The 15,222-nt window shown below is 27.6% G+C and overlaps 1 protein-coding gene and 1 pseudogene across 2 annotated transcripts; one reads left to right on the forward strand and one right to left on the reverse strand.

The window, feature by feature from the left end:
- Positions 1 to 7,505: 7,505 nt before the first annotated feature.
- On the forward strand, positions 7,506 to 9,242 carry LOC145094503 (F-box/kelch-repeat protein SKIP11 pseudogene; annotated as a pseudogene). Its single transcript, XR_013703387.1, has 2 exons — positions 7,506 to 7,599; positions 7,794 to 9,242. The product of XR_013703387.1 is annotated as an F-box/kelch-repeat protein SKIP11 pseudogene (transcript).
- A 1,040-nt stretch (positions 9,243 to 10,282) lies between these two features.
- LOC145095369 (zinc finger BED domain-containing protein RICESLEEPER 2-like) lies at positions 10,283 to 11,293 on the reverse strand. The gene has a single exon (XM_079033262.1). It carries the CDS (start codon positions 11,291 to 11,293, stop codon positions 10,283 to 10,285), a length of 1,011 nt encoding a protein of 336 aa, XP_078889388.1.
- Positions 11,294 to 15,222: the final 3,929 nt, after the last annotated feature.

A 15,222-nucleotide genomic window follows, 5' to 3' on the forward strand; every position in this document is an offset into this window, starting at 1 on the left:
TAAAATCGGATTTTTAAAATTAATAGAATCTATGATCCCTTAAAAAAATACAATTCTCCTTTATTATCTATATTAATGGACTAAATTACCCTTGTAATTAATTAAAATGACATTTTTCAATTATATTTAATTCATTAATATATATTAATCACTTTCTTAAAATAAGTAAATTTAATTGGCCCATATTTATGTAAATAATAACACAATAATTACTTTGATTAGAATAACCTAAGCCTATATATATATATATATATATATATATATATATATATATATATATATATATATATATATATATATATATCATCTCTAATAAATGAAGATTTTTTTGTCACTTGCCACATATCATTTTGTGGTAATTTTTTTTTACATGTCATTTTATGAGTTTTTCTATTTTATTAAATTCTACATAATATTTTAATGTAATAATTGCAATAAATATAGTAATAAATAGATATTAATTCACTAATAATATTTCCTTTTAATTTCAAAATTCCCAAAATTAAAGCTAATTAGTTTCTTTTCTTTATTTGAATTATTTGTTTAAATTTAAAAGTTAAAAAGCATATTTATTATAATTTAACTTCTAACTTGATTTACTTCTATGATTTTTATAAATTACACATTTATCCTCCTCTTACATAATTTTTATTGTCAACTACAATATATATAGCCTAGGAGGTGTTCGGCAAAAAGATGTGATATAAATGAAAGATAATAGTGAAATTTCGAAAATCTTGAAAGTAAATCAAGTTAGCGGTTAAATTTTAAGAACATTATAATAAATATATCAAACAAAACGGCGTATTATGGTGTGTTTGGGTACCTAAGCTTGAATACCCTTAAGGATATATTGACTTTTCACACACACACACACACACACACACACACACACACACACATATATATATATATATATATATATATATATATATATATATATATATATAGTAGGCGAATGCCCGCGCGTTGCGCAAAATATAATTATAAATTTAAAATATATGTTGTTTAAATATAAAAATGTCTATTACTATAAGTTATTTGTAAGATACTTATCTAGAAATTATTTATTTTTATAAAAATAGTTTTGGGAAATATTTTAATTGATTTGAGATTACAATTTAGTTTTTATGTTTAACATTGTAATTTATAACTTATAACTATTTACAAAATAGTCATTGGATTTTTTTAAGTTTAATTGAAATTTTCATTTAAGTTAGCACTTTAACACTGTATTTAAATTAACAATTTAAGTATTTTATATAAATTATTCAAAAAATTTAACTTTAAACTGACAATTTAAAAAATAACATATCAAAACTAAGTATAAGTAAAATATGTTAATTTAATATTCAAGTTTAGTTAATTCTAGTATTACAATTAGCGTTTTACACATATTTAACATTATTAACCAATGTATAATCATTATTAGAAAGAAATTGAAAAATAATAAGAATTTCAAATACATGTGGTAAAAGGAAAAATATATCTTTCAGATTTACATGGAAAATTTAAATTATTCACCACTTTTACTTAGTTACTTTTTTGAAGCAATACAAAACAAATGATAATATTTAACATATGTAATTAAATATTATCTATATCACGGTATATAAAATATGATCGATAACATCTATCTGATCTAATATATATTAACGATTAAAGCACAACATACAACAATTGTATAAAAAGAATCCAAAACCAAGAAAAATATAAAAATAATTAGTATATAACAAACTTACAAATTAAAAACTATAACATAATAATATATCTCGAAAAGTGGTCATAAGACTTCAAACCAACACAAAAACCTTTAAGCTTGTTTTCTTTATAAAGTTTGTATGTGATTAGTATGCATATCTACCTAAAAGATTGATCATTTTATAGTAAACATTTCATTAAGTTGTTATTAATCATAATATAAGTTATAAAACTTTTGGGTGTTAAATCATTTTAAGAAGACTTTTTTAGTTGTATTAGTTAAAACATAGAGGTTTCAAATAAATGTGGTTTGAGCAAAAATGCTTCTATATCTTAGGAGTTTGATATGCACGAGGTTTAAGGAAAAATGTTATATATATATATATATATATATATATATATATATATATATATATATATATATATATATATATATATATGGTGAGGTTCAATAGACAACCATAATTAACCAATGAACCAAGAAACCAATCGTGAGCGTCGGAAATAATAATGATCAACAGCCAAGGAAATAGATGTACACTTTTACATTGGACCTACACATACCAGATTATACCAAAAAATCAACCTTTACAAAAAAAACTCACCACTTTCTTTCGTTTAAATTTTTTTTAGGCCATGTTTTTTACCGAAAAAAAACCGAATATACCGTTGTTCACGATTTTTCGTCATTTTTCCATAGAGATCCATGATGATATATAAAAAACGAATTTTTTTTCCAAAAAAAACCCACTTCATTTTCTTTGATGAAAAAAAGTTAAGGTCTATTTTTTTATAGAAAAAAATTAATATATATCAAAATTCATATTTTTTGTACTTTTTAAACGTAGATTCATATTCATGTTAAAAAAAAAACGATATTTCAGTTCAGATTCACATTTTGAACCTGTTCAGATTCATATTGTAAACCTGTTCAGATTCACATTGTGAATTTGTTTAGATTCACAGTGTGCATAATAATAAGTCAGATTCACAGTGTGAATCTGATCGGAGCTTTTTCATATTGTGAAAATTTGAAATATTTATAATTTAGATTCACAGTATGAATCTACACTGATCGATGTTTTTTTTTTTTTTTTTTTTTTTTTTTTTTGTGAACATTTTCAGATTCATAGTGTGCATAATAGTAATTCAGATTCACAATGTGAATTTGAAGTGTTCGAGATTTTTCATATTGTGAATATTAAAAATTGAAATATTTACGATTTAGATTCATAGTGTTAATCTACACTGTTCGAGTTTTTTCTTTTTATTTTTTATTTTTATAATTATTAAATCGGTGTTGATATTTATTAATAGAGTACAAAAAATTAATATTTTTGGTATAATTAGTTTTTTTTTTTTTATAAAAATAAACTTAACTATTGAAAAACTAAGAAAATTAAGTGAGTTTTTTTTTTCGAAAAAAAAAAGTTTGTTTTATATATATCATCATGGATCTCTATGGAAAGAAGACGAAAAATCGTGAACAACGGTATATTCATTTTTTTTCAATAAAAAACTTGGCCTAAAAAAATTTAAATGAAAAAAATAAGTGGTTTTTGATATAATCTGGTACATGTGCGTCCATTATAAAAGTTTATAACTCTTCCTTTTGCCATTGATCGCTTTAAATTCCAACGATTTGGATTGGTTCCTTGGTTCCTTGATTAATAATGGTTCTCTATTAAACTTATATATATATATATATATATATATATATATATATATATATATATATATATATATATATATATATATATATATATATATATATATATATATATATCTCCAAAGCTCTACTAATGTAGATACTCCAAGAGCAACAAAAGCATTAACATTAAGATAATCTCTTATTTTATTTTAAATTTTTTTTCCTTTCTAATAAAAGTACATATTTATTCTTATTTTGTTATATGTTACTTTATTAGGTCTTCTAATTAATGTCATGTCACTTGTCAACCTACTGATTCTTCATTTTATATATTAAAATTTTCATTTTAATTATATTAAATTAATATCATTAGAATAAAATTAATATAAACAAGGGTGTAGCCAATATAGGACAAGAGTGGGCCTTGGCCCACCACACAAAATCTACCATAATAAATAAAAATAACTTTTCCACATGTCCTTCTCTCATAAAATTAGCCACATGTCATTTTGTCATAATTTGAAATGTATTTATTTTCCACTTGTCATTACTTTAATTTTCATTTTCAATTTAATTTAGTTTCCATAAATTAAACCAACTATAATGACTATTAATTTTAAATTTTAAATTTTAAATTCAATTCCAAATAAATTTACAGTTTAAACCTTTATGTTTAACATTTTGTTATAATTAACATGTTTAGTACACACTAAACACATAATTTTAATTTATTTATTTTTTGCATGTTTTTTTCTCATAATTTTCACTTATTTCAATTTCAAATTCAAATAAAATTTCTATATAATCGTTCGTACTTAACATTTTGTTTTAATCAACCCGTATAATATATGGGTCTCACAACTAGTTAAGGTTTATATATATATATATATATATATATATATATATATATATATATATATATGTTAAAAAAAGGAATTAGGGTTTTGATATGTCGTATTCTATTCAAATTTGAAATTAGTAGAAGATAATACATTGTTGTCTATGTCGATTAGACTCAGGTTTAGATTATTTTAACGATGTAAGACAACATCGTATGCAACTTAAAATAAACAATTTAGTTAAGAATGCATATATAGTTACATTTTATTATCGTTTGAAGAATTTTGCCACTCGTTCATATTCTGTATATTATTTGGCCTACTCTAAAACAAAATCTTGGTTACGCAACTGAATATAGATTATAAGGTGATATAATTTTACATATTTATTAAAATCAATGATTATAATTTTATATAACTAAAAATATCTCTTAATTAATAATTTATTTAAAATACTAGATTAATAATTTTAATTTTTGTTATAAAAATTTAATTAGTTTTATAACTGTAGTTTTCATGTGTTATAAATTAATTTACCAAAATAAACAAGGTAAATGCATTTAGTTTTGGTTTGTTATCGTTAAAAGGTGTTACAAATGTTATGACGATTTCTTAGGAAGACACTTATCTTTGGGATAATGACTTGAAAGGGTAACGAACTTTCAACTCTTGTCACATTTAGTCACTAAACTTTTTTTCGTTATCTATTTGCCATTGAACTATTGAAACAGTTCACATTTTACCCTTATGACTGGCTGTTGCCGGTCATAAGGGTAAAATATGAACAATTTCAATAGTTCAATGGCAAATAGATAACGAAAAAAAGTTTAGTGACTAAATATGAACAAAATCAAAAGTTCGTTTCCCTTTAAAAAGTTCAATGAATAAATATGAACAAACTTCCTCTTGTATTATGTTTTAGCAAATTATTTATTTTTGTTAAATTGTAGCAACACTTGTTGATGAAGAAATCTATGAAATAAAAAAAACAAAACCCTAAAAATATATTTAAAAAAAACAAATAACCAAAACCGAAATAAAAAACCAATGGTTTGACATTTTCCAAAATAAAAAATCAAAATTTCCAATTTGATTTTGGTTTTACAAAAAAATGAACCATTCTCACTGATGTGAATTATGATCATTGGTTTGGCATGTGAAATTTGTGACATCCCATGAATATGTAGTTACAACATCGTCTGAACTTGTAAGTCATAGTAAGGGGTTTGAGTATCATCGCATGAATACGTAGTTACAACATCGCCTGAACTCGTAATTCATCACCTACAGGTTATGGGCCTACTGGTGTTTCCACTGGGTTGTCTAGAATAGTACATGGTCGTCATCTATACTCTGGTAGATGACTACATCGCCACATTGCTGGTTAAGGTTATGGTATCTCCTTTCATCCTACATCACATATTCATCATCATCTATTTACCTAATTATCATCACATTTCTATCATCACCTATCTCTCATCATTTTATTTCATCACACACCAACTATTTCATCTACTCATGTTTCATCCGCAACATATTTGTAGATATAAAATAAATATACCGTTTAAATCTTTTAAAACAGGTATAAAATCGTTCATCCAGCATAGACAACAAGTATTCAAATAATATGCACACATAGCTCGTAATTTATATAAAATACTTCATATCTATGTGTAAGATGAAAGTAACTATATATACCATAAAAATCCCATAAATGCTTCCTAACTTCGAACCCCAAGGTTTACTCTACTAAATCTTCATATTCTCGGCTCTCTGGACCTAGAAGGGTCCAGATCTATCACACCAAAAAGCTCAAGATAGCTCTTCCTCTCACTATACACACTCAAGCTCGCTAGGGTTCTCACTTATGGGAAAGGTAGTCGTAATTGAAGGCCATAATAAGTGCCTTTAAATATGGCTTGGGCCCAAAGATTTAGGGTTTCTGCCAACAACGCAGACTCGTCGAGTCGCCTCACCGACTCGTCGAGTCCATTCATTAATCCGAGTCATCAGTCGCGACCTTACTCGACGAGTTGAGGCGTCAACTCGTCGAGTCTCTCTTCTTAACTCAAAAGACAAATACTTAAATTATGATACCTGGAAATCCGGATGTTACATTTTGTTTTTTTATTTCATAGATTTCTTCATCAACAAATGTTGCTACAATTAAACAAAAATAAATAATTTTGCTAAAACATAATACAATAGGAAGTTTGTTCACATTTAGTCATTGAACTTTTTAGAGGGAAACGAACTTTCGATTTTGTTCACATTTAGTCACTAAACTTTTTTTTGTTATCTATTTGCCACTAAACTATTGAAACTGTTCACATTTTACCCTTATGACCGGTAACAGCCGGTCATAAGGGTAAAATGTGAACAGTTTCAACAGTTCAATGGCAAATAGATAACAAAAAAAAGTTTAGTGATTAAATGTGACAAAAGTCGAAAGTTCGTTACCCTTTCAAGTCATTATCCCCTTATCTTTTTAAGGTAAAGATGTAACAAAAAACAATGGATGGAAAGTCAAAACCATCAAGGATAAAAAAAGGAAAAGGGGTCATATGTTATAACACATGATCATGCATTTGAAAAATATATTAAAATCCCACTCACGTGTTATTCACCTATTGGATTTGTCAATATGCAAAAAAAACATTTAAATAATTTTCTACTAAAGAAGATTTAAGAGCTTTTTCTACTAACATTCTAAATTTAGCAAATGTGGTTGGCCGAAAATTGGTCTTTTTTCCAAATCCAACGTGTCACGGAAGCTTATCCTTTTAAACCCAAACAATAAATTCACAAAAAGTAAATATTTATTCATTAGTTTAATATTCGATAGCCTTTGGCCTTTGCATTATATTATTACGAAATATTACTTATTATTCTACAAGATTATATAATTAACATTACAATACATGCATTCTGCGTTAAATTAACAAACATAAAAAAATTGTGGTAGAAAATTGTCGATCAAAAGGGTTGAGCTGAAGGAACTCATAACATAGGGACACAAATGGACAACTATATGAAGCTCAGGGACCAGTTTTGTATTTTAGGAGAAAACAGATACGGCTTGGTTGTTGGACAAATAAATTATTTATTCAAAGAAAAATAAAAATAAAAATAGAGGACACGTGTACAAACATGGTGCATTATCAGTCACGCTTTAAAGCCAAGTGGTCATGGGTCCCTTCCGCCGTCACCACCGCGATCCTTTTTCTCTCTCTAAAAATCATCATCTCTCCTCGAATGTACTATAAATAGCAAGAAATTGTTGAAAAAAATAAACGTATAATAATAAAAAAATACTTTAATATTATAATTCAAAGCCCCCAAACCCCTTCTGATTCCGATTCCGATTCCAGTGGGGGAAACGCCACCGCTGCCGCATTTACTTTGTAGGTAAGTCAAATGCTTCGAATCCGATCATTTGATTTTGTATCGAAAATGTATATATGTGTTGGTTCTGATTCAATTTATCGTTTTATGATGTTTTTAATCTTTTTTCATATGGATTCTTGTAAGTACATTATCGATGATTATTTCTCATTGGTTTTGCTTTCGATTTGTTTAAGATTTCGTTGTCATTTTGTCAGAATCAAGAAAACATGTTGGAGGACCGATCTTCTTTCGTTTCCAAGAACTACAGCCACGAAACCAACCCATGGGCTGCTTATGGGATCGAAGGACTCGAATTCCGGCAAGAAAAACAGCGATCGGAAAACAACCATGGTCTAGAACTCACACTAGCATATGGTGGTTTTCCGGCGGATTCACCTCCACAAGATGCTGCTAATTCTAAGAATGTCAGCCATGATCAATCCATGAAAAACGATGGTCTAGACCTTCGATTAGGAAGCTTACTTGATCACGTAATCCCACCTCCACAACCGGTTAACCAACATGAACCCGGTTTAGACACACGCCATCTGATCAACGCCATAGGCCGGGACAACTCCATCAACTGTCTAATCCGCTGCCCACGCGCCACTTACAGTTCCATTGCTTTACTGAACCGAAGCTTTCGTGAACTCATCAAAAGTGGAGAAATCTATAAATTAAGACATGATAACAAAGTTGTAGAGTATTGGGTTTATTTTTCTTGCCATTTAGCCAAATGGGAAGCTTTTGATCCATCTAACAAAATATGGATTCAACTCCCCATAATGGACGCCGATCAATGCTTCCAGTTTTCTGATAAGGAATCCATGGCTGTCGGCACTGAGCTACTAGTTCTTGGAAGAGATTTAATGGGTCAGGCGAGTTATAAGTACAGTTTGTTAACAAATTCATGGTCATTAGGGCAGACGATGAACATTCCCAGATGTTTATTCGGCTCCGCCAGTCTCGGCCAGGTGGCAATCTTTGCAGGCGGTGTTAATCAGAACGGAATGATCATGGACACGGTGGAGCTTTATGATAGTAGGTCGGGGAATTGGGAGATGCTTCCGAGCATGATCAAACCAAGAAAAATGTGTTCTGGTGTTTATATGGATGGGAAGTTTTATGTAATCGGAGGGATAGGGAATGAGATGAAGTCCTTGACATGTGGTGAAGAGTATGATTTGGATGTTAAAAAGTGGACAATAATACCCAACATGTCGCCGATGGATGGTCGTGGCGGCAGGATGGCACCACCACTGGTGGCGGTGGTGGGTAATGAGTTGTATGCTGGTGATGCAGCTTCAATGGAGGTGAAAAAGTATGAAAAAAAGATGAAGGAATGGGCGGTTATAGGGAGGTTGCCGGAAAGAGCACAGTCGGTGGATGGGTGGGGGATGGCGTTTAGAGGATGTGGGGAGAGGGTGGTTGTTATTGGTGGTCCTCGGAGAGATAATGCAAATGTGGTGGAGATATATTCATGGATGCCTAGCAAAGGGCCGGTGGAGTGGAGCATGATTGGTCGGAAAAGGTCTGATAGTTTTGTTTACAATTGTGCTGTGATGGGTTGCTGAGAAGAAGATGGAGAAACAGATTAGTGTTTTAAGTTATTATCTATAAAGACATAAACAGATATGTTTACTTCTATTATATCGAGTTGTAGTTTTATGAGTTTGCTTTTGTTTTTTTTTTTTTTTATAGAGATATTTTGGCCTAACTTAGGTTCTTGTGTGACTCATGATTTGACGTCAATATAATTCAAAATCAGCCATATAAACATCATTTAACGGCAAATGCAAATCAAATATGTTTCCTACGGCGTGTGTACAAGATCTCTAGATATGTACAAGATCTCTTTATCATCTCTCAAAGTCTATTTGAACGGATAAAATTTTCGGGTTTCAGGTAGAACGAAGATTTTCTTAAAAGAAATAATACGCGATACTCGACCTATATTGTAATTCGGGTTTCGGGTATTCAGGTTTAACGTCGGGTCGGGTAATTATCGGGTATACCCGGAAATTTCTTAAGTGTCACTTTTCGATTTTTTTTTAATTAAAGAGTTTCAAGTATGTTTGGAGAATTAGTGGTGTATTAATATAGATTACAACAGTTCATCATTTTACACATAAACACTTATTATCGAAATTTGGTTTTATTTTTGTTTACCTTGTATGTTATGTTTATAAATTTGATATTTCAAATAATAAAACTTAATGAACCAAAAAGAAGATGATAATAACATTAATAATATCATCACGGTTGAATGAACAAAATACATAAGTCTAAAGACAACCCAACTAAACAATAAAAGTCTAAACATAACAAAAAAGTAAAATTCATAAGTCATAACCGAATTCAAAACATAACCAAGTTTCAAATCACCTTCAAATGATTCTTAGTTTCACAAAAATATTTATCAATCTTGTATCTTCACGTTGCCACATTCATTTCCATATCCAATCCAAGCTCTAATTAGATGTACCAACTTCTCCCAATCCTATACAAATAGTATAAGTATTAAAAGGACAAAACATAACATATCAAAATATTAAAGAATATTAAAGATAAACAACTACCTTTATCAATTTATTGTAATACCACCCTAAAGCCAATCTTGGGTACAAATTATACTTTAAACAATCTTAGGAGTCAAAGAACTCTTATACAGATCCAAAACCCTCCCGCTAGTGCTAAAAATAGATTATGAAGCCACAGTCGAGACAGGAATGGCAAACAAATCTTTAGCCATCAATGGTAGAATCGGGAATCTTGGACTATTTACTTTCCACCAATCTAAAATGTTAAACATTGACGAATATTCTTCAACACTTTCTTTCAAATACTTTTCTAACTCGCCAATTGACTCAACTATGTTTGTTTTCATCTTTTCTCTTAGTTTATTTCTCAATGGTGGTTTTGGTGTCGTAGCATCCGGATTCTGGCGTTTCCCTAAAATCGACAATGAATTACCAGACTCGGTAGTACTAGAACTAGTACTTGGAGAATGAATTCTAATGTAATCATTATATAATTCATACATAAAATCCATAATATATTTCTTTTTCTCCTCCATCTTTTCTTTTCCATAACGGTCCTCAAGTAGTATAACCAAATACTTTATTTTGTTTATCGGGTCAAGAATCAAAGCAAAGTAGAGCAATAAATTCATTTTTTCTACATCAAAAAAATACTTATCCAACTTTACTCTCATTGCCAATGCATTATCACAAAGGCTAGCATCGGAAATAACATCATCCAAGAGTGTACGAATGGAATAAATGTCTTCAATGCACGTGTTTGATGTCACATATAGTGTCCCAGAAATCCTTTCAGTAACATCACAAAATGGTTTTAAAAAATGACACAAATGCCTAACATGTTGCCAATCGCTCGGTGAAGGAATCGATAAACCCGCATTTTCAATGTCGGAACGAAACTCATATTCCTCTAGATCGTATCTCTCAAAAGTTTTTTCATAATCTTGGGCAATATTCAACATACGATAAGTAGAGTTCCATCTTGTTGGAACATCTCTTACCAAGTGTTTCGTTGTACCCGAATTAACAAGCTTAACAAACTTGATAAATTTGCCAATTCTTGAAGGTGATTGCCTAATCCACTTTACCGCCCATCTAATTATCTCAACCGGCTTATCATTCTTTTTAATACCATATTGCACCACCAAGTTTAAAATGTGGGCAACACATCTCATGTGTGTCCATTTCCCATTTATATAGAAGTTATTCATAAATGAATATAATAGATATATCCATACTTATATATTCAAAAATTAATATATATATATATATATATATATATATATATATATATGTGTGTGTGTGTGTGTGTGTGTGTGTGTGAAGATACTAAAGATCAATAACCAATTTCAAAAGAAAAATGTTCCAAAACAAAACAACATAAATGTATGAATAATCGTTTCCATTCAGATATGATTGGCTTTTGAAAATTAAACAAAGCTAAGCCATATATATATATATATATATATATATATATATATATATGAATTCAATAGTTTTTTTAATATAAAATATAATATGGTATTCATGTGTTAATAAGAGAAAATTATAGCTAAGATATATAAGTTATTCATAAATGAATATAACAGATGTATCCACATTTGTATATTCACACACACACACACACATATATATATATATATATACACACATACATATATATATATATACACATACATATATATATATATACATATATATATATATATATATATATATATATATATATATTCATATGTGAAGATACCGAAGATTAATCACTAATTTCAAAATAAAAATGTTCCAAAACAAAAGAACATAAATGTATGAATAATTGTTTCCATTCACATATGATTAGCTTTTGAATATAAATAAAGTTAAGCCTTATATATTTATTCATATATGAATGCAAGAATTCAATAGTTTTTTTTTTAATATAAAATATATCCAGATTGAAGTATTCATATGTTAATAGAAGAAAATTATAGCTGGGATATACAAGTTATTCATAAATGAATATAATAGATGTATCCATATTTATATATTCATATATATATATATATATATATATATATATATATATATATATATATATTATTCATATGTGAAGATAATGAAGATCAATCAATAATTTCAAAACAAAAAAATTCCAAAACAAAAGAACATAAATGTATGAATAATTGTTTCCATGCATATATGATTAGCTTTTGAATATAAACAAAACTAAGCCTTATATATTTATTCATATAAGAACACATGAATTCAATAGTTTTTTTAATGTAAAACATATCAAGATTAAATTATTCATATGTTAATAGAAGAAAATTATAGCAGGGATATACAAGTTATTCATAAATTATAGCAGGGATATACAAGATATGATATGAATTTTATACGTTTTTTATTTTTCTGCATTGATCGTATTTCTCTCATTGTTGGTAGGTCTTTATCAGAAATGTTAGTCTTCTTACCTTCATTCATTAATGAGGCGAAGATAAATGAATTTGATATTCATAAATGAATATTTGAATAAAACATATATATTGATATTTTTGATTTACATATGAATATGTATGTTATATTTATATTTGAATAGAACATATATAAGTCATTTTCGTTGTATTCATATTTAAATAATGTATATAAGACAGCAAATTATGTTCTATTCATATGTGAATATAACATATATAACTTAGTATTGTTTGTGTTTAGAAGTAAACAAAACATATCAAAACAAAATTATATTCAATATCTTCATTTTATGTTGTATTTTTAAGTAAAATCTCATCTAAATGTTGGCAATCACTCATGAATAAAGTTAATCAGATCTAAATGGAATACCTATTTTATTTACCTTTTTCATTGGTTTTTGTTTTTCGTTTATATGTATGCTTTACTGTTGGTGTTGTTTCTGTAAGGGTAAGTAATTAATATTATGACAACATAAGCGAAATGTGAAGTAACGTTTATATATTTTAACAGAAAAGTTGTGAATAAGTATGAAAAATGAATAGAAGATGTAAAATCATTTATATATCAACTAATAATGGTGACTCTTGCAAAAATTTCAAGTAAATCAAGTATTAATAAACGAGGATTATGAGAATGAATGAGGATCACAAAATTCAAAGTAAACAACCTAGTTTGAATAATGAACAACGTGAATACAAATTTTTTAGTTCTAAATCAACTAATAATGAATGACGATTACAAAAAAATTCAACTAATCAAGTGATAAGTTTAGAAATGATTACAAATCATTAAAAATTGAAGAAAACAAACGTCGATGATTACCTTTCATAGTCAACAGTGCGTAAATGGTTTCATTTCTGTTTTCGTCACGATGACATTTTTCTTTAATTTTTTCTTCGCAATGTTGAGAATGTTATATGTGATTGAATCCTTCTACAAATGGTTTTCGTGTTATGAGGTAACGATGATGTGTTCGGAGAAGGAAATGATGGTTTTCCTGTCAAGATTTGATGTGCGATGAAATTACTTAAGTGTCCTGACGTTTTAATGTTTTTGGATTATTTACAAATTTGTCACGGCTCATTAATGAATTTGTATTATTTACAAGTTTGCACAGCGTTTTTTAAGCTCATTAAATGATTGGCGGATAATGGTTCCACCATTCTCAACCTTTTTTTTTCTCAATTGAACCCTATATATATATATATATATATATATATATATATATATATATATATATATATATATATATATATATATATATATATATATATATATATATATATATCAAGTTACTTAAAATTTATTATTTTATAACCAAAAAAATTATTATTTTATAATTAACGTGAACGACATTAATATTTTCATATATTTACCAAACATTTACTTGTATAATTTATTATTTACAAGAAAATTTAATTGTATCTTATATTCAACATGTGATATGAACTTTTATATATATATATATATATATATATATATATATATATATATATATATATATATATATATATATATATATATTAGGGGTGTTGAGCGGGTAATAATTTCGGGTTTCGGATAATTCGGGTCGTGTAATTCGGGTTTTTCATGTTAAAAAATTACCCGTTATCCGACCCAAATTAAGTTCAGGTAATTCGGGTTTGGGTAATTCAGGTAGTGGGTCGGGTTTGAGTAATTCGGGTATTACCCGAAATATATAATTTTTTTTGAATGGCACATGAAAATAAATTTAATGAAATAAATATATCGTGCTTTATTAGTCTTGTTTATATAAACAAACGAGACATAAACGAAGTTACTCAAATTTTGAACGTTGAAATTTTTCAGTTAATAATACTTGAGATATAAAGTAATCTTTTAACAACTTAATCTAATCTAATAAGATGTTAAAAAAACAAATAATTAAAGATCTTAGTTTAAAATTTTAAAATGTTTAAGATAATTATAGCCATAAGTTTTGTCATGTTTTGAAGTTTCGTCAAGATAATGAGTTTATTAGTTGCAATAAAAACTATAATCTAGAAAACAATTAAGTTTTAAAGAATATGGTGACATATAAACAAATGATTTTAATATTGTTGGTTTCATACTTCAATAATAAAAAAGATTCATGTTTTACAATAATGATAGTTAGTTTAAGTGTGATCAAATACCTGCTACAGAGTACAAACTCTACGAAAAAAAATTTAAAATAATTCGGGTAATTCGGGCATACCCGAAACCCAACAAACATATCCTATACCCGACCTGAAAAAAAATCGGGTCACCCAAATACCCGAAATTTTTTACCCTATACCCGATTTACCCGATACGCGAAAAAATCGGACGAATAATTCGGGTAACGGGTATTTTCCACAGGGCTAATATATATATATATATATATATATATATATATATATATATATATATATATATATATATATATATAAACTTACATAAATCTTTCATCTTTCTTCATTATTTTGATATATAGTAATTATAAAATATTAAAAATATTATAATATAATTTGAGTATTGGATGCCATTAATTGATTTAAGTTCATCAATTAAGCACTTATTGAATAATTTTAAATTAAAATTATGTAGAATTACTTTATTATAATAAAAGAGACCAATGGTTTGAGTAAACACACAAACACACAAATCAGAT

Source organism: Lactuca serriola, chromosome 3 (genome assembly GCF_051521515.1).
Source record: "Lactuca serriola cultivar US96UC23 chromosome 3, Lser_US96UC23_V15, whole genome shotgun sequence".
NCBI lineage: Eukaryota > Viridiplantae > Streptophyta > Magnoliopsida > Asterales > Asteraceae > Lactuca > Lactuca serriola.

Excerpts from the sequence above, each read along its gene's own strand:
- LOC145095369 (XM_079033262.1), bottom strand. The coding sequence starts at position 11,293 with ATGAGATGTGTTGCCCACATTTTAAACTTGGTGGTGCAATATGGTATT.